The sequence below is a fragment of the Malania oleifera genome, chromosome 9 (genome assembly GCF_029873635.1).
Source record: "Malania oleifera isolate guangnan ecotype guangnan chromosome 9, ASM2987363v1, whole genome shotgun sequence".
In the NCBI taxonomy this organism is placed as follows: Eukaryota; Viridiplantae; Streptophyta; class Magnoliopsida; order Santalales; family Ximeniaceae; genus Malania; species Malania oleifera.
The window spans coordinates 83,822,050-83,840,265 of NC_080425.1; the positions used below are offsets into that span (position 1 = coordinate 83,822,050).

General features: G+C 35.3%; 2 protein-coding genes across 2 annotated transcripts; one reads left to right on the forward strand and one right to left on the reverse strand.

The window, feature by feature from the left end:
• Positions 1-1,116: 1,116 nt before the first annotated feature.
• LOC131164939 (uncharacterized) lies at positions 1,117-6,992 on the forward strand. Its single transcript, XM_058122501.1, has 10 exons — positions 1,117-1,779; positions 1,913-2,007; positions 2,348-2,415; positions 2,517-2,560; positions 2,820-2,897; positions 2,987-3,140; positions 4,715-4,864; positions 4,967-5,077; positions 5,898-5,963; positions 6,514-6,992. The coding sequence occupies exons 1-10, from the start codon at positions 1,478-1,480 to the stop codon at positions 6,610-6,612; spliced, it is 1,167 nt and encodes a 388-aa protein (XP_057978484.1). The 5' UTR covers positions 1,117-1,477; the 3' UTR covers positions 6,613-6,992.
• An 804-nt stretch (positions 6,993-7,796) lies between these two features.
• Positions 7,797-12,240, reverse strand: LOC131163540 (F-box/kelch-repeat protein At3g23880-like). The gene is made up of 2 exons (XM_058120133.1): positions 12,216-12,240; positions 7,797-8,971 (listed from the first exon to the last, which is right to left on the reverse strand). The coding sequence occupies exons 1-2, from the start codon at positions 12,238-12,240 to the stop codon at positions 7,797-7,799; spliced, it is 1,200 nt and encodes a 399-aa protein (XP_057976116.1).
• Between the last annotated feature and the right edge of the window lie 5,976 nt (positions 12,241-18,216).

The following is an 18,216-nucleotide window of genomic DNA, read 5'->3' on the forward strand; positions in this document are numbered from 1 at the left end:
TTAATTAATTTATTGTATATTTTATTTTTTCTTATTGCCTTCGGAACTAAAGCTGAAATAAAATTCTTTCATATTTTCTCTTGCATTCCTTATTTCTTTAAAGTCCCATTTGGAACTTAGAAAATACAAATGAAAAAAAATAAAAATAAAGGAATTCAATTTCTTATATTCGGTTATTAATTTTTTTTTAAAAATAAAAATATATTAAATCAATGAATAAATTATTTTTAATATAGCATCTAATTTTCCTTACTCTTTTTATCATATTAGAATAAATTTTTATTTTTAATAATATTTGATATAAAAAGAAAAATATAACTCATTTTTCTTTCATTTCCTTTCACCCATGATCCAAACAAACCCTTAAATTTTTTAAAAAATCTAAAAAATTATATAAATTATAAAAAAAAATTCATTACTACTTGCTGCAAGCCTTCCATTACATATCACTATCCTTTTCATTAATTAAATAACAATCAATTATGTAAATTTTGACACGGCGCTGCAAGATTAATTCAATTCATCACCATTAATTTTCTGCCACCACATCTTCTAAACCTAATTCACCTAATTCTAATAAATGATTTTTTAAATTTTAATTCACCTAATTCTAATAATTAATTTATTTTAAAAAACCCAATGAAAATTTCATCAATAGTTATATAATTAGATAGTATAACACAAATTTTAAATTTTAAATTATGAAAATTTAATTAAAATAGAGTATAAAATCAGGCTAAATTAAGATTCGAGAACTAGCAATCATATTCTTAAACTAAAAATATAAATTCTTGGCTTTTAATTTAAATATTTAGAAAATTAAATCAACAATTAGCATTTATTTATTTTATTTTATTTAAATTCGGAAATATTTAAAACTTGGGAACGAAAATGCTTACTCATGCCTTTTTTGAGTTCCTGAAATATTGCTTTTTTTTTTTTTTGTATTTCCGATGTTAATTTTCTATGGAGAGAGAGAGGGGGGGGGGGGTGGGGGATTGCGAAGGAGGAAAGCTGTCCGAGAGAACCCAGCTTTCAAGATATAATTGGGCAGTGTGTGCACGCGCGGTGGGCTGCGCGTTTTCTTTATTGGCCGAACACCGAAAGCAGCATATTATTGATCACTGTTCTTTCTTCCCCCTCCGACGAAGAAGCAAACTCTCCCCTCTCTCTAAATTCCTTCTCTCTCTCTCTCTAGAAGTTTTCCTTTCTTTCCTCTCTCTTTCTCTATCTGTATTTCTAGCTTGTCCATTCTTCCTCTCAGTAACGCCGTTAGAACCGGTCTATCCCTTCCTGCAAGCACCCATTCTCATTTTCAGCGCTTTACTAACCCACCTCTCTCCCTCCCTCCCTCCCTCTCTCTCTCTCTCTCTCTCTAGGGTTTGATTATTCAATACAAGCCTAGCCCATCATCACGATCATCATCATCACCACTACCGCCTTTCTCATTGTGTAGCAGAATCTGCTTGGGTCTCAGATGACGACTTCTGTGAAAAATAATTTCATGCCTCCGGGTCTGGTCTCCAATCTCCAAGAAGTGCTTCTCAGCAGGAAGGGCAACGAGGAAGAGCAGTCCAACAAGAAGAAAGATGAATCTGCGGAGCCCTCTTCTTCTTCTACCCCCTCCGATGCTGTTGGGGCTAATTCTGAGCAGGAGTCCTCGAAGCCTGTGGTTCTTGTGACTAATGGTGACGGGATCGAGTCCCCAGGGCTTACTTACCTTGTTGAAGCTCTGGTTCGCGAAGGCCTCTGCAGCGTTCATGTCTGCGCTCCCCAATCGTGGGTTTTCTGTGTTCTTAATTTTTTTTTTTGTTTATTGTTTGTTTCCGTTAATTTTCTCATTTTGGGTATGTGGGCTTCTTTGATTTTAAAAAATTGTGGTTTTTATTGATGCATTCATAGTTTCGTTCAGGGACAAATCTGTGTCGGGTCACTCGGTGACTCTCCGCGAAACGGTGGCTGTTAGTTCTGCTGAAATCAATGGTGCCACGGCCTACGAAGTTTGCGGTAAGGACTCTTTTTCCTTATTTATTCTGTTAATTCTTCTAACATTCTCAAGTTTTTGCAATATGTTTTGGATGAAAATGCCATTGGGGATTGTTAGAATTTTTTTTTTGTATAAAATGGAACATTCTATTTATCAAATTAACGTTTGTCGTTTCGTTTCCATCGTGTTCTGCTTGTAAGATTGTGTAAATTTATCGTTAACTGATTTCAATGTCAAATTTTCTTTGATAGTTTGGTATTCTTTTGCTTGAAAATTGTAAAGATTTTGATGTGTAAAACTTGCCTGTTTAATATATAATTTTAATTATATGAAACTTTGCTTGTAATTTTTTGTACGCAGGGACGCCTGTTGATTGTGTCTCATTAGCACTATCTGGGGCACTATTTTCGTGGTCAAAGCCTTTACTGGTATGCAGTCATATGCTGTCAGTCGGTTGCTGATTAGATTATTATATGGATTTTTAATCACCATTCCCGGGGGATGAATATATTTTTGATCTGATTTTCAGGTAATTAGTGGAATCAACAAGGGATCGAGTTGTGGTCAGCACATGTAAGTATTTCATAAGAGAAATTTCGCCTCTTAGATCATTGTGTTCCTATTTGATCTAACACCAAAATGTGAGTATAGCCTTTAAGGGCTTTTATAGGATATTAATTTTCCTTTCCAAGCATGCATCAAATGTTTGTTCAAATCTTGATTATTTTTATCTGGGAACTGATTTATTTAACTATCAATATTTTGCAGTACTTCTTACAGGCCTTTTTTGTGAAGGCTAAATTTTAGTTTATTTACTTGGGAAATCCTCCAGGTTCTACTCCGGTGTTGTTGCGGGAGCTAGAGAGGCACTTATGAGTGGCATTCCATCTATGTCGCTGGCACTGAATTGGTTAGTTGATGATCACTTTGTGTGGCTTTTTATCATTCTTTGTATTTATATGGTTGATATATGTTACACTTGGTGTATAACTATTATAGGAAAAAAGAAGAAAGCAAAGATAGTGATTTCAAGGATGCAGTCACTGTCTGTTTACCGTTGATAAATGCAGCAATAAGAGATATAGGAAAAGGAAGTTTCCCTAAAAGTTGCTCACTAAATATTGTAATTCCAACATCTCCTTTGACAAACAAGGTTTGTGTCTTAGATCTTTCAAGTATTTATGTTATGATAGTTGCTTTAATGAAAATCACTTGTTAGTGTTACATTGAATGAAATGTTTGCTAACATCTGACAATATGCATTTATCTCCTTCTGGTGATATTATTTATGCACGATCACACACACACCTGCCCACACACACACACATATCTAAGAAAAATATATGTCATGCCTTCTCTTAAGACTTCTCATATCATTCTTCCATTTCTATTGCACCATTGTCACTTATAATTTTTTGTGCACGAATAAGACTCTTCCAAAAATTATTGTTAATTTGTGACAAGCAGTTGGTCTATTTGTTGTAATTTTTGGTGCGCAAATAAGACTTTCTTCTAAAGTGCGGAACATGTACCTTAAAGTTCTAAGAAATTTGGTGCATATATATAGAAATGTCTGTGTATACCATACAATTAATAATTTTTTTAGAACTTTGGTGATGAAGATTTAAATGATTTGATTGGAATAGAGGAATAGTTGATTTGGTAAATTTTATTAGTTTAATTTGAATGTCTTCTTAAAATCTAGTCCTGATATGGAATACTGAGTGTCAAATGGCATGTAGAATTTAATTTTATTATTATTGTTATTATTATAAACTATTTGAAGATAGTGAGACAATATTTATTTAATAAAAAAGTTCTTGTATCTATATATGTATATAATTTGCCAAAGAACTAGCACAAGTCACGACAACGTAGTGGTTTGGTATGCTGCAGTATCTCCTTGCAGGAAGACCATTGTTTGAGCTCCTTCAGCAATGTTTCATATATATTTTTTGACAGGGTGCTGGATCAACCTGTATGGTCCACCAGGTCATGCTGAGCTCCCTGGTGGTGGCCAGGTTGAACCCAGTTGACCTGAAATCTGGTTTCGTGGTAATGCCTGGATTGTTAGGTAACCAGTTCTGGTCCAACCTAGTCAGACCGACCAGTCTGGCCTGTGTTTTTGAATAGGGTTGGTGGTGTGGCTTTGCATGTGGTTTGTGTGAGGTCCTCTTTGAGGCATTGCTTGTGAGCTCATGGGGGGTAAAGGGGATTTGAGGATTTGATATTGTGTGGGGACTGACTTGTAATTGAAGTTTTTCATTGTGGATTTTTTCGTGGAGTACTAGTGGATGCAGCTCAGCTAAGATATTTGCTAGGTTTGATTTCCTTATGATTTCTGTCTTCATTTTGTGCATTCTGCCCCAATTTTTTTTTTTTTGGCCTTCGTGGTTGGTTGGGTGAATGGGTTGCAGACACTTAGATTTCTCTGCGTGGTTGTTAGCTTGCTTCTTGTTAAGTTGAAGATAGAGGATTCAAGGGTATTGTCAAGTTGTAATGATGTGTATGGTTTATCTAGGATCCTTAATGAGCTCTAGGGTTTTGTGCATTCTACATTTCTACCCCTAACATTTTTTGATGCTTGGAGTTTTTACTACTACTGCTGCTGCTGCTGCTGCTGCTGCTGCTACTACTACTACTACTATTATTGTATCTTTCACTATGGACAACCATTTTGCATCATAATTTGTCTAGATATAAATTTCTCTTACACAATTTTGGCAGGGCTTCAAGTTGACAAAGCAAAGTCTGTGGAGATCCTCTCCCAGTTGGCTAGCTGTTTCTAATAGGCACCCAGCTGGTGGACATTATATGTCCAATCAACAAAGCCTTGGCCTCCAGCTTGCTCAGCTCAGCCGTGATGCTTCTGCTGCAGTGAGTTGCTCCCATTTATGTAATGATGCACTATTTGAATGGATGATAACGCACAATTTGGCATTATTTTAAAGATTTATATGTTTTTCTTCTTTTTCTTAGGGTGCTGCTCGCCGCCTGACAACACAGAGGAAAAATGTGGAGATTGAATCAGTTGGTGCTGCAGGAAAATCCGACTCCAACCGGGCAGTGAAGAAGTACTTCCGCCTAGAGGTATTAAAAAAAATCCGGAAAAGCTATGGTGAAAGTAAAGTTGAGACCGTCGTAAAATATTGTGCTTGGTTTTCAAGTTCAGTGGAATGCCTATCTCAGAAATGGTGTTTTTCTTGAAACTTCAGTCCTACAGTCGGGCATTCCTTGCTTCTTCTAGCAATCATTTCAACATTGAAGTTGCTAGAGGCTACCATAACAAATGAGGCTTATGAGTGTTTTGTTGAAGATAGATATAGTATGACCAAAGTTGCTTGTAAATGCTTTCAAAGATATTAGGGCCTATTTACTTCTGGAGGACATTTTTTATTTTTCATTTTCAGTTTTCCGAAAATTACAAACAGGCCAGCTTATTTTTCAGTTTTCTAACATTTGTAAAGAAAAAAAATGGAAAGCAATAAAAAGTTGTCATTAATGTATAATAGTTGTATTTTTCATTTTGAAATAATTACAGAAATTTCACTTTGTTTTTAGATTTCTTATTTCTTATTTAAAAAAGTTTGGAAAATTGTAAAACAAGGTGTCATTTTTCTAATTATTTGGAAATCTAGAAATGAAAAAAGAAAACTATTTCCTACCACTGAAAAAACCCTTTATTTTCTGCCTTCTTGTAGAAGTGGAAAACAAGATGGTGGTCTATATCTCTTTGGAAAACTGGAAATGGAAAATTAAATTCTTTTTCACAACTTTGTGGGCCCGTAGTTTTGTGAGAATTAGACCTGCATTTTTGCTATAAAACCACTTTCTGTGGTTTTTGCTTCAGCTGGTACCTGCTGTTTTGGTTGCTGTATTTGATTATCCATGAATATCTGTGTCTTTGTAGTTTGTGGAGAAGGAGCAGGAAGATGTGGACGAGGATCTAGATTTCAGAGCACTTGACAATGGATTTGTAAGTTAAAAGGATTATATATCTCCTTTTAGTGCTGTCGCTCTGCTCAGCTTGCAGATGATAGTTTAAGATGCAGGATTTTATGAAAATTAGCCATCTCAAATTTTGATAGTACTTCTACTAAGTTCAGATTTTCCATGATGCTCCCATTATCAATCATAAATCTGTAGAAAAATTAGTACGATCAACCCTGTGCAGGACTTTACATTTTGTTTCAATATTATCAATCAAACAAATGTTTTTGGCAACACAAAAGTGGTACCGTCGTACCGTGTGAACTTTTCATGATTTGTTTTAAAACTATACTAAAAAAAATGGAGAGGGGATTGCACTTGTTACAAAGATGTAGTGCGGACAGCCCTATTATTCAGCAGGGAAACTATTCATCTTGCAGAAATGCTGAGAGCTGAATAAACATGCTCTTTATTCTCATTTCAGATGCTATGGCTATCCAAATGGGTTGAATCTCATATTTTCTTGGTTATTTCTAATGCTCCCTGCCTCTTTCTTCATCGTGGTTTATTTTTTCGCATGGATTTTGGAAACACAGGTTGCAGTCACAGCTCTCACTCTTTCTCCCCAAATAGAGTCAAATGCTCAAGCGGCTGCATCAGATTGGATTTCCACCGCAGTACAAGGAGAGCAGTGATGCTTTTCGAGCCCGCACGATCAGTAACTGTGTACATTTCGAGATGCTGTCCTGTCATCTTAGTAAAAAAATCGGTTCAACATGGACGCTGATTCTGATTCGTGTTGTCTTTTAATGTTTTTTTTTTCTCCCCCTTATTTCCTTTTTTATCTTGCCAGCTTTAAAATTTTAATTTTAATTTTGGGTGAAGCAAATGGTTCACTTTGGAATCAATTTGGTGGTTATATTTCTTTCCTTTTTTTTCCTCCGAAAGTTTAATACTTGGTGAGCTTTGGGTGGGAGTCTGGTTGTATTTGGTGGTGCATTATGTAATTGGAACGGCCAGGTCTGAATTTTATGACCTTGTGCTTTGCTGGAAAATGACAATGCATTTTGTTCTACTTTCCTCCACGGTTCATTTCTATTATTTTGTTCAGAGCATTTTTCTTCTTGTGTGGAGAAACCCTATAGATGGATAAAGGAAAGTGTTTGGAAGTAGGGATTTTGGGTCTTGAATTGGGACTTGTATGGATATATAAATATAAAATATTCTGTTTAAATCCATGCAAATTCTGGAATAGAAATGTATGCTCTCAAATGCACACACATGGGCTTAGGACCCAACAATTCTTTAGCCCCAATCCTTGAAATTGGTCTTTCAAATTAGATCAAAATCATCAGTTCAAATGCGGTTTTTGCTTCATAGTTACGGAGTGCTGTTATGTATAACCCCCAATTTGAAAATAGTAAAATCATAATTTTTGCCCAGTGGTTGATAAATCATCTATCTACTAAAACCAACCTTAAAAAATGTTAAAAACCATAATCATATCCCATAAAGTTAGAATTATTGTATGCCTTCTAAAATGAAAAACTGTGATTGAAATGAAAAATGAAATATTTATTGCTCTCTAGCTCTTGAATGTGCACTTCTAATGGATAAAAATAAATAAATAAATATTTTAAAAAATTCAAATTATTTTCTCTATGACAAACAAACCTCTAAAAGCATCAAAGCAATGTTTTATTAAACCAATCAAAATAATTTTTTATTAAATCATTTTCAACACAGTTTATGATAAATGAACCATGCCATTTTTCCTGTATCTTGTGCTTTGCATTTTTAACGCTTCAAATTCAAATTTAACACTTTGTTCCATGACATAAAAAGGCACGTGACAAGCAACATGACAAAGCAAACCTAATTAACTATATAAACTACCAGGAGCAACCGAAACCAGACTCGCCGTGACGCTGACCAAACTCTCTATGCTCTCAGCCGTATCACTTCCAAAAACCCAATTCCCAAAACCCTCGAACACCTTCCTCTTCGGATCGTATGAAATCAATACCAATCTCCCCTTCTTCCTCCGCTTCAGCACCACCTGCCCGCTTCTCGTCACTCCCACCGGCCTCAGAACATTCCCGTCCGCCCCCCATCTCTCCGGCGGTGAAATCACGAACAGTTTAGTCCAGAACTCGCCCACGCCGTACTCTTTCATGACCCACACCTCAACATCCTTCGTCGCATAGAAGTTGTAAGCTACAACGCAGAGGCGTCCCTCCGCAGCCCCCATCAGCTTCTCCTTGGAAAAGATGTTCTGCGGCAGACTCATCTCCCGAAACGTTTCGTCCGCCATGTTAAACGACAATACAGAGACGTAGCGGCCCCGGTCGCCGCTGTGGTTGGTGAGCCAATGAACGGACCCGTTGAGCCAAACTTGCTCGCTGTAATAACCCGGAACCATATTTTGAGGCAAATTGCTGTTATCGATCTGTTTCCATGAATCCATCCTCAGGCTGTAAACTAGGGTATTGAATTTCACCAAGGGGTTTAATTCGTTGGACAAGGAGATTATCACCACTTTGTAATCGCCGGGGCCGGCAGCCAACCGGTGGAAGCCGAAGCCAACCTGGACGGGGCAGAAATTGGCAACGCCGGAGAAGGGGAGGATATGGGTTTCCATGGTGGAAGGGTTCCAGAGGGATACGGGCTGGTGGAGGTCAGCTGGGTACCACAAAGAGACGAGGCCATTGCAGGAGGATACCAGTTGGAACGATACGGAAGAGTTCGCCTCGCGGGAAGGGAAGTCGATTTGGGAGGGTCCGTGGTTGCAGAGGAAGCAGAATTTTTCTCTCCAACTGGGATTTGCGGCGAAGAAAAATGACTCTTCGATCCCATTGATGTTCTTCTTTTTCTTTCTCTTCCTGTTCTTCTTCATTATGAGTGTATCAGGAGTTGAAGACGAGAATTTTAGGTGGAAGTCGATGAAAAAAGGGTCGGAGATTAGAGAGCGCCATGAATTGCAGACTCGTTTGAATCGCAGGAGAGTCCTTGCGGGGAGGCGTATCAAGATCTCAACTATGACGTCAAGAGGTACTGCAACCTTCACGTTGTGAGTCATTGTTTTGGTTTCTTGAGATCTTGGGTTTGAGAGTGGCAACGAGAAAAAGAAGAAGGAGAACGAATCGGATGCTGTGTTCATTACTTAGGGCGGGAGAGAGAGAGAGAGAGAGAGAGAGAGAGAGAGAGAGAGAGAGAGAATAACATGCGGCACAAGGAAGATACGGCAGAGTCGGAAGGAAAGTAGGGTTCCTTGCAGAAATTTGTTTGCGTCGGCCGGGCAATATTAAGGAAACCTGGTGACGTACCTTGAGAAATTTTAGGAACCTGGTGACGTAACTTGAAAAATTTTAGGAAATAGAATCCAAAAAATCTGGGATTTCCCAATCTCTCTCTCTCTCTCTGCATTTTGAACACTGCATTCGCCATTAAAACTGCTTCACCATCGAAAATCTGGGCCGAGCGAGAGAGTATTGTGATGGTATTTCAATTCATGCTCACAATTTCATTGCAATGGAAAGATAATAGAAGAGAATCCAAATTGCGGCAACCTTTCTAGGCATTATTAATTATTTCTACATCTATACTACTTATGCACTTGCCCAGTTACCTTCGGGCTGTTATTCATTGGTTCAAAGCAGTGCCTCACACGTTCATAATACCCTTCAAACTTCAAAGCCTCAATTGTCATTCCTCTCCCACAGTGGTAGGAAATTTTTTCCCCCTCCATTCTCACTTCTTCCAACTGTTTTTCTCCCACCTATACTACCACTGCGCTGTTATGAACATGTACGACGGTGTTTATTTGGTTTCGAATGCATTTTATTCACTCACCATCTTTCTCTGCTATCTGACCATTTTCCCTGTTTCCATGTCTCTAAGATTTCCTCTTATATCTAATCAAAAAATTGTCTAAAATATTCCGGTTCTCCCAGCACCATATAGAACACATATTCTACAGTTCTTCATCAAGAATTTAGAGGAATTGCTGATTTGAAGCACCAGGCAGATTTGTCAGTGATTTTTGTATTTTGGGAAGCATCTTTCTTAGTCTGCTCTTCCTTTGAAATTTATAAATTTCATCAGCCCTTGCATTTTTAAATTCGTGTCTAATTCATAATCCACTACTCATATCATTTGTCATAACTCTGCAGGCAGGCAATACTATTAGATATGCCTCCGGGCCGGCTCTTCACAATATGGGGCCTAGGCGAATGATTTAATCAAGGACCCTTAATATTTTTTTTAATTTTAATTTTTATTTAAAATTAATTTTTCTAACTTTTTGAGATGCAAAATCACTAATTAAAGTTTTATATTCAAGATTTTCAAGTATTTCTTTTTCTATTCATAACATAGCCAATCCATTTAATCTTTCTTGTAACATAGTTGATCGCAAATAATTTTTTATAAGTTTAAGTTTTGAAAAACTTCTTTTTGCAGAAGTTACTGTCACAGGTATCGTTAATAAAATTCTATAAGTAATAAATGTATTTGGAAAACAATCTACCTTTTTTATAAAGTTCAATGTTTCAATTGGTGTACTCATTTCTTCCAAATTTTCTTTTAAAATTCTCAATTCTGAAAATAAATCAAAACCATTAATATCTGAATGTATTCCACATTTTAAAATATTCTCAAGTGTCAAACATTTTTGTTCAAATTATTCTCATCTAATGATTTTAATATTTTTAAATCATATAAAAAATCAAAAATATTCTCATATGTTTGAAATTGTTCAAATCTACTCTCAAATGAAATAATAGCTTGATCTATTATGTATAAGAAAAAATTAATCTTAAAAGATTCTTCAACTGAGTGTGTTGTATCATCATTAGCATTCTCATCAAATTGTTTTTTCCTATTAATTACACATTTTTTACGAAATATAGGTTCGATATTCATTTCAAGTGCAATCTCTTTTGCTGAAATCATAGAAGATATAAATCCATTCTCCTTATAATTTTTTAGAAAAACAATAAGACCTTTTACTTGATTAATGGCGACATCAATACACATATCTTTTGATTGTAAATTTTTACTAACACAATTAACAGCAAATAATATGTCATACCAAATAATCATTCCTAGTAAGAATTCAAAATTTTCCATTTCATAAGTTGCTATACAATAAGATTCACTCTTTATTTTTGGATCATCACTAGTTTTTTCTAATTGAAGCAAAGCATCTCTAATTTGAGAAGTTTGAAACCTTATTGCCTTAACACTCTCTATTCGACTTTCCCAACGTGTTTGTGATAATGATTTTACAGTTAAATTTGGTACATATTCGGTTAAAATTTTCCATCGTTTCGTAGAAGAAGAAAATAATGTATATATTCGTTGTACTACTCCAAAAAAAGTTATAACTTTAGAACAACAATTAGTTATATCACAAAGTACTAGATTAAGACTGTGACAACCACACAGAGTATAAAATGCTCTATAATTTATATCTATTAGTCTCTTTTGTACACCTTGTTGTTTTCCTTTCATATTAGATCCATTATCATATCCTTCCCCTTTTATATTCTCAATACCAAGTTCAAATTTTTGTATGACATTTATTAATTCATTAAAGAGTCTTTCTCCTAACGTATCATCTACTTTTAGAAATTCTATAAAATGTTCTTCTATTTTAATTGGACTTGTAGAAAGATTCAAATATCGTATTATTAAAGACATTTGTTCTTGATGATTTACATCCGGAGTACAATCGAGTATGATTGAATAATATTTTGTTTCATTGATTTGCTTCATAATTTTCTTTTTGATATTAAGAGTTAATAAATTTATCAATTCATTTTGCATATTATGACCAAGATAATGATTATGAATTTCACCATGTTGAAAATGTCGAATATGTTCTTTTATTATTGGATAAAATTCTGCAATCATTTCAATTAAACTTAAAAAAATTCCATTATTCTCTTGATAAATTCGTTCATTTTTCCTACGAAATGTCAAATTATTTTTAGCAAGAGTTTTCACAACAGAAATAATTCTCAATAATACTTTTTTCCAGTGTTCTTTTTCTTTGTTAATTTGTTCTTCTATATTTTTATCAATTGTTGTATTTTTTAACAATCTTAACTCTAAATCAGCCCATTTACTCATATTGAAAATATGTTCTTCACTAATTTCGTGACTTTTAAGTTTGGTACTAAGATTTTTCTAATTTTTACACCCTTCATTAGCTAGTTGTTGGTTATTTAATTTTTGGCCAAATAACTTACAACAAAAACAAAATACTCTATCTAAATCTTTAGAATATATAAGCCATTTTCTATCATGTTTCTCTTCATTTGATAATTTTCGAATATAATGTATATTTGAAAAATGTCTTGAATTTTCATTTTTTGGAAAAATTAAATCATTATCTCTAATAGGACTTTTTTCAACTAATAAATTTCGTAATTTTGTATCTATATTTTTTCAATATTTTGGATCATAAATATTATCATCATTATTTTTTTTTTCTTCTATATTGTTAAAATGTCTTTCAAAAGAAATATCATTAGTAAACATTTTTTGTATATCAATGTTATCTTTATCACTATTATTATTATTATATTAGATTCTAATTCTATCTCTGGAATTGATTGCTCGTTTCTTGGAGGATTTTCATCTTGTTCATTTATATTTTGCTTAGAACTAAAAATAAATTCATCAAGAGCTCCCTTTTGAGATGACACTAATTCTTCTATTTTTTTCTTTCTTTCTTCGTTTTTCATATCCGGATTCATATTTTCTTATTGACATAGTTAAATTTCAAAATTAACATTATAAATTGACAAATTATGTAAACAAATAAAAATAAATTTAATAAATCTATAGAAATAGTAGATCGAAACAATATAACCTGATTATTATTATTATTGCAAATCGATCGGCGAGCGAGACTTTAGAGATATCGGATTCTTGTCGGATACAACGCTCTAACCTCAAAACTTCCAAAATCTAAGAAAAAATAGAAAAAAAAAAAAAAATTCAGAGTGAAAATAATAGAAAAATAATATACAAACATTGAAATCAAAATTAGAGTTGAAGAAAATTACAGAGAATCGGACGCCCGAAAATGATGAACACAATAGTTGGAGTAAAAATCATAGAGAGACCAAGAGATGAGAGTGAGAGAGTGTGAGAGATGAAAAAAAAATTTTAGAGAGACTAAGAGAGAGAGATGAGAGTAATAGATAATTTGAAATACAATAAAATTGTTAGTTGGGAAGTATAAGACTTGAAAATATAAATTAAATTATATTTATTTTATATTTTAAAATATAATTTTATTTATTTGTTAGTTGGGAAGTCAATTATGGGAATAGAGCAAAATAAATAATATTAATATTATTTTATTAAAAAAAATTTTGGGATCCTAAAAGTATATTATTATATTAAACAAAAATTGAGGGGCCCCAAAAATTTGGGGGTCCTAGGCGGGTGCCTTAATGGCGTAAGGGCAGAGCCGCCCCTGTTAATGCCTCATAGATGTTTGATTATATGTTTGTTGAAACACTGCTGCCAAACTATGTGCAACTGTTCGTGTGGGAGCCCTTCCAAGTGATTTCAACCACACCCCTTGAGCATACTCCAAAATAGATATACAACTTACAACCATTGAGTTTCATTATAAAAAAAGCTCATTCACTCTCTCTAAGAGTTTAATCTTCTTTGATTGAATCTGTGTTTGCTTGCCAACAATCTTTGTGAAAAAAAAAAGAGAGGAAATGAAAGGAAATGATGATTTTTTAACCATATAGTGTGTTTTTTTTTAGGAGCAACTTCAGCAAAACAACCTGCATGTTGGACATGATGTGAACCACCCGTTTTATGAATTTTCATTTTGACTATTCCATGTATAAGCAGCCTTTTATTTTCAAGATTCACATAGCATACCAACTTCAAATTATTGTATTTGGCAGTGTGAATGTGGACAACTGTTTTAAATGTTTTATTTTACAGGAGACAATCCATCTTTAGCATCATTAGATAATGAACATAGAGCAACAGCAGAAAACTCACAGGACACAAGTAGGGGAAAGAACAAAGATCCACAATAGGCCCAATCACATCTAGAAGAAAATTAACTACACGCCTAGAAAGCATAAACAATTTTTTTTTTTAAAAAAAAAGAAAAAGAAATATGTGAACAGAAAAACTGTACAAACTTACAATTAAAACTCATTTTGGGAATTCAAATCAGAAATATACCAACATAGATTTTCATGCTTCATCAATTACTATCCCGAAGATTCATCAATTTGACACAAATCAACAGTTGCAGTGGACACAATCTGTTCAATTTCATTGTTTTTTACTTTTGGTTCATTGGTGTGGGCTACACATTAGGAGTTAACCCATCTCCATCCATACCCCTTCTCAATGTTTTCCAAGGTTTGAGCCAAAATCTCAAACGTAAAAGTCTTAGATTCTTACTGGAATGTCTTGTTGTGGGCATTCAATTTTAATTTCAATTGTTTTGTTGACCATACCTGAGCAACCTTATGTATTGATGGGTAGAGGGGACTCATTCAATCACTGGTTGTGATTGAAACTCAGTGAGGATTGCACACAAATGATTTCAATCTGAAAAAAAAAAAAATACAAAGATGAATTTAAGATACAAATTTCTCTCTTCTCATTGATTATTCTCCCTCACTGCACCGCACATTACATTACACACACACACATCTATTTATAGCAGAAGATGGACGATAGGTAGAATTAAATTCAAACAAGTAGGCTGAAGTTGGTGAAGAGTTGGTGGCCATCGATCTCCAATGTCAACAGAAGTGGCTGGTTGGTGCAGCTACCGACGACTCCAGTCAAGTTTAATTTTCAACATCCCCCGTTAAACTTGACTCTCCTGATTTTGTCATTCCGAGCATTGTCTTTAGTTTTGCAAAAATATCATGCCCGAGTGGTTTCGTGAAAATATTAGTAATTTGATCATACGTTTTGCAAGATATCAACTCCACTTCTTTATTTTTGACATGCTCCCTGATAAAATGATACTGAGTATCAATATGTTTGTTTTTTCATGGATATTGGATTCTTCGCAAGTGCAATCGCTGATCAGTTGTTAATGTAGACTTTTGTGGAGTTATCTTGAAGATATCCTAAAAGCTTTAGTACATTCCTGATCCATATACCTTGACAAACAACTGAGCTGACATTAACATACTCAGCTTCACATGATGACAGCGTTACGATGGGTTGCTTCTTCGATGACCATGTGAACACTGTATCTCCCATGAAGAATGTGAATCCAGTTGTGTTTTTTCTTTCATCAAGATCTTTTCCCCAATCGCTATCTGAATAGCCAATAAGTTTTTAATCACCTCTTGATGAATAGGACATACCATCGGTGATGGTACCCTTGACATAACGGAGTATCCTTTTTGCTGCATTCAGGTGGGACTGGTCAGGAGTCTCCATGTATTTTCTGACAAGTCCAACTCCATACAGTATGTTTGGTTTAGTGCACGTCAAATACCTCAAACTTCCAACCAGATTCTTGAAATATGTGGGGTCAACATCTCCTTGCTCATTCTTTCTCAATTCCAATCTTGTTTTAACTGGAGTTGTCACATGATTGCATTTGTCCATCCTAAACTTATTCATTACTTCTTTTGCATAGTAGTTCTGGGAGATGAAGATTCCCTTCTTACTTTGCACGAATTCTATGCCAAGAAAATGAGCTATTTGGCCAATATCCGTCATTTTAAACTCTTTGATCATGCTCCTCTTGAAAGTGGCAAACATCTCTAGATTTTTGTCGATAAAAATTAGATCATCAACATATAGGTAGGCAATCAGCATGCTTCCATCTATCGTCATCTTCATGTATAGCTCATGCTTGTAGGGACACTTCTCAAATCCATTCTTCTGGAAATAGTCATCAATCGTTATGTTCCATGCATGAGGTGCCTGCTTTAAACCATATAGTGTTTTCTTCAGCTTGTACACTCTATCTTCTTTTCTTTTTTTCACATATCCAAGTGGTTGATCGATATAGATCTCTTCTTCTAGAAAACCGTTCAGAAATGATGATTTAACGTCCAGCTGGTGAATCTTCCATCCATTTTGTGCTGATAGTGAAATTAGTAATCTGATGGTTTCAAGCCTGGCAACCGAGGCAAAGATTTCTCCATAATCAATCCCTTCTTTCTGCTTGTAGCCCTTGACGACAAGTCTTACTTTGTATCTCTTAACTTCTCCTTGAGCGTTCTTCTTGGTCTTGTAGACCCATTTCATACCAATAGTTTTGCGGCCCTTCGGGAGATTTGTCAACTCCCAAGTCTTGTTCTTCTCGATGGATTCAATCTCCTCATCCATCGCTTTTCTCCATTTGTCTTCTTCGTTAGCCTCCTCAAAGTTAACTGGGTCGCTGGTCAACAATAGACAATATAGTGTAACATACTCTTCTATTGATTTTATAGTTTCATATAGATCAGTTAGATTATGAGCTCCTCTAGGCCTCATGTATGAGATTTCACGCTTAATTGGTGATGGAGATTTATTCCTCTGTGGTGAACCATGTGGAGGTGTCTGCAGCTCGGGAACTTATGACTCGATAGCCACTTCTCTTGTCTGTGTGGGTTCTTCTTCTTCAAGTGTCAATTCCGTATCTTTGGAAGATTCATCCTGGTCCTACTTCCAGGATTTATTTTCTTCAAAAATGACATCCCTACTGTGAATAACTTTCTTGTTGATGGGATTGTATAGTCGATATCCCATGGTGCTGTCGCTGTATCCAACAAGGATATATTTTTCTCTTTTGTCGTCCAACTTTGTCCTTCTTGCTTCTGGGATCTTGGCTTAGGCTATGGAGCCAAACACCCTAAGATGACTCACACTGGGCTTGTGAGTACTTCAGGCTTCATGTGGCGTTTTGTATCAAGACTCTTCGTAGGACACTGGTTGAGTAGATAGACGGCACATGACACTGCTTTTGCCTAAAAATTCTTAGGCACATTCTTATCCTTTAACATGCTCCTGGCCATGCTAAGGATCATGTGGTTCTTCCTCTCAGCTACACCATTCAGCTGGGGAGTGTAGGTCGGTGTGAACTGTTTTTGAATCCCTTGTTGCCTAAGGAGTTCCAGGAAAGTTTCTTCCTTGTACTTTCCTCCTTGGTCTGATCGGAGTGACTTGATGTGATAGCCATTCTGTTCCTCCACAAGAGTTTTGAACTTTTTGAACACTTTTGACTTCCTTTTTTTAGGAAGTAGACCCAAGTTTTCCTACTGTAATCGTCAATGAAGGTGAGGAAGTATCGATTCTATCCATTTGAAAACGGCCTCAATGAACCATACACGTCTGTGTATACTAGCTGAAGCGGCATGGTAGATGTCGAGTCGGCTTGCTTTCCAAAGCTGTTATTGTGTTACTTGCTCAGAACACAACTTTCACATATCACATTTGGATGGTGGATGTTAGTTAAGCCTTTCACCATCTTCTTGCTCCCTAATTATTTCAAACTTTCAAAGTTAAGATGTCCGTACCTTAGATGCCATAGCCAGTCTTTGTCTTTGATGATAGCGCTTAAACACCTTGGTGTATCATGTTGAATGGCGAGCAGAAACATTCGATTCTTTGCCATTTGTACTCGAGTAACGAGCTTACCTCGAGCGTCTATTATCACCATTTGCTTATCTCTGAGGCTAATTTGGTAATCTTTCTCCACAAGCTGTCCGAGACTAAGTATATTAGTCTTCATGGTTGACATATAGTACACGTTGGAGATAAAAGCATGGTCTCCATCCTTCATTTTGATTAGGACATTTCCTCTTCCTCAAACTGAGACTTTAGAGAGATCACCAAATGATATATCTCCCTGAACTTTCTCATCAAGTTCATTAAATAGGTTCTTTCTACCAGTCATCTGATTGTTGCTCCAGAATCAAGGTACCAAACATTTTGGTCCTGGTGGGTTGAACTGTGTGCCATCAGCATCAACGATTCTCCTTTGGCTTTCTCTGTAACGACCTCAAATAAAATATAACATTATAAATAGAATGGTCAACTAGAACCCGTGGGTAACAGGGACACCTGTCAATCACAACAAAAACTTAAGCAACAGCAAGTATAAAATCTCAAACATCCATCCATAAAACATAATACCAGAGTTTACTACTACATCATAAAACTGTATTTTATATACATTCTCATAAGTGTCAAAATAATTCTAGGATCAAATACAAAATAATTCTGATCCTAGTACAAAATCTCACCCTCCTATCGGGGTAATACTATTGACTCCACGGCGGCTACGA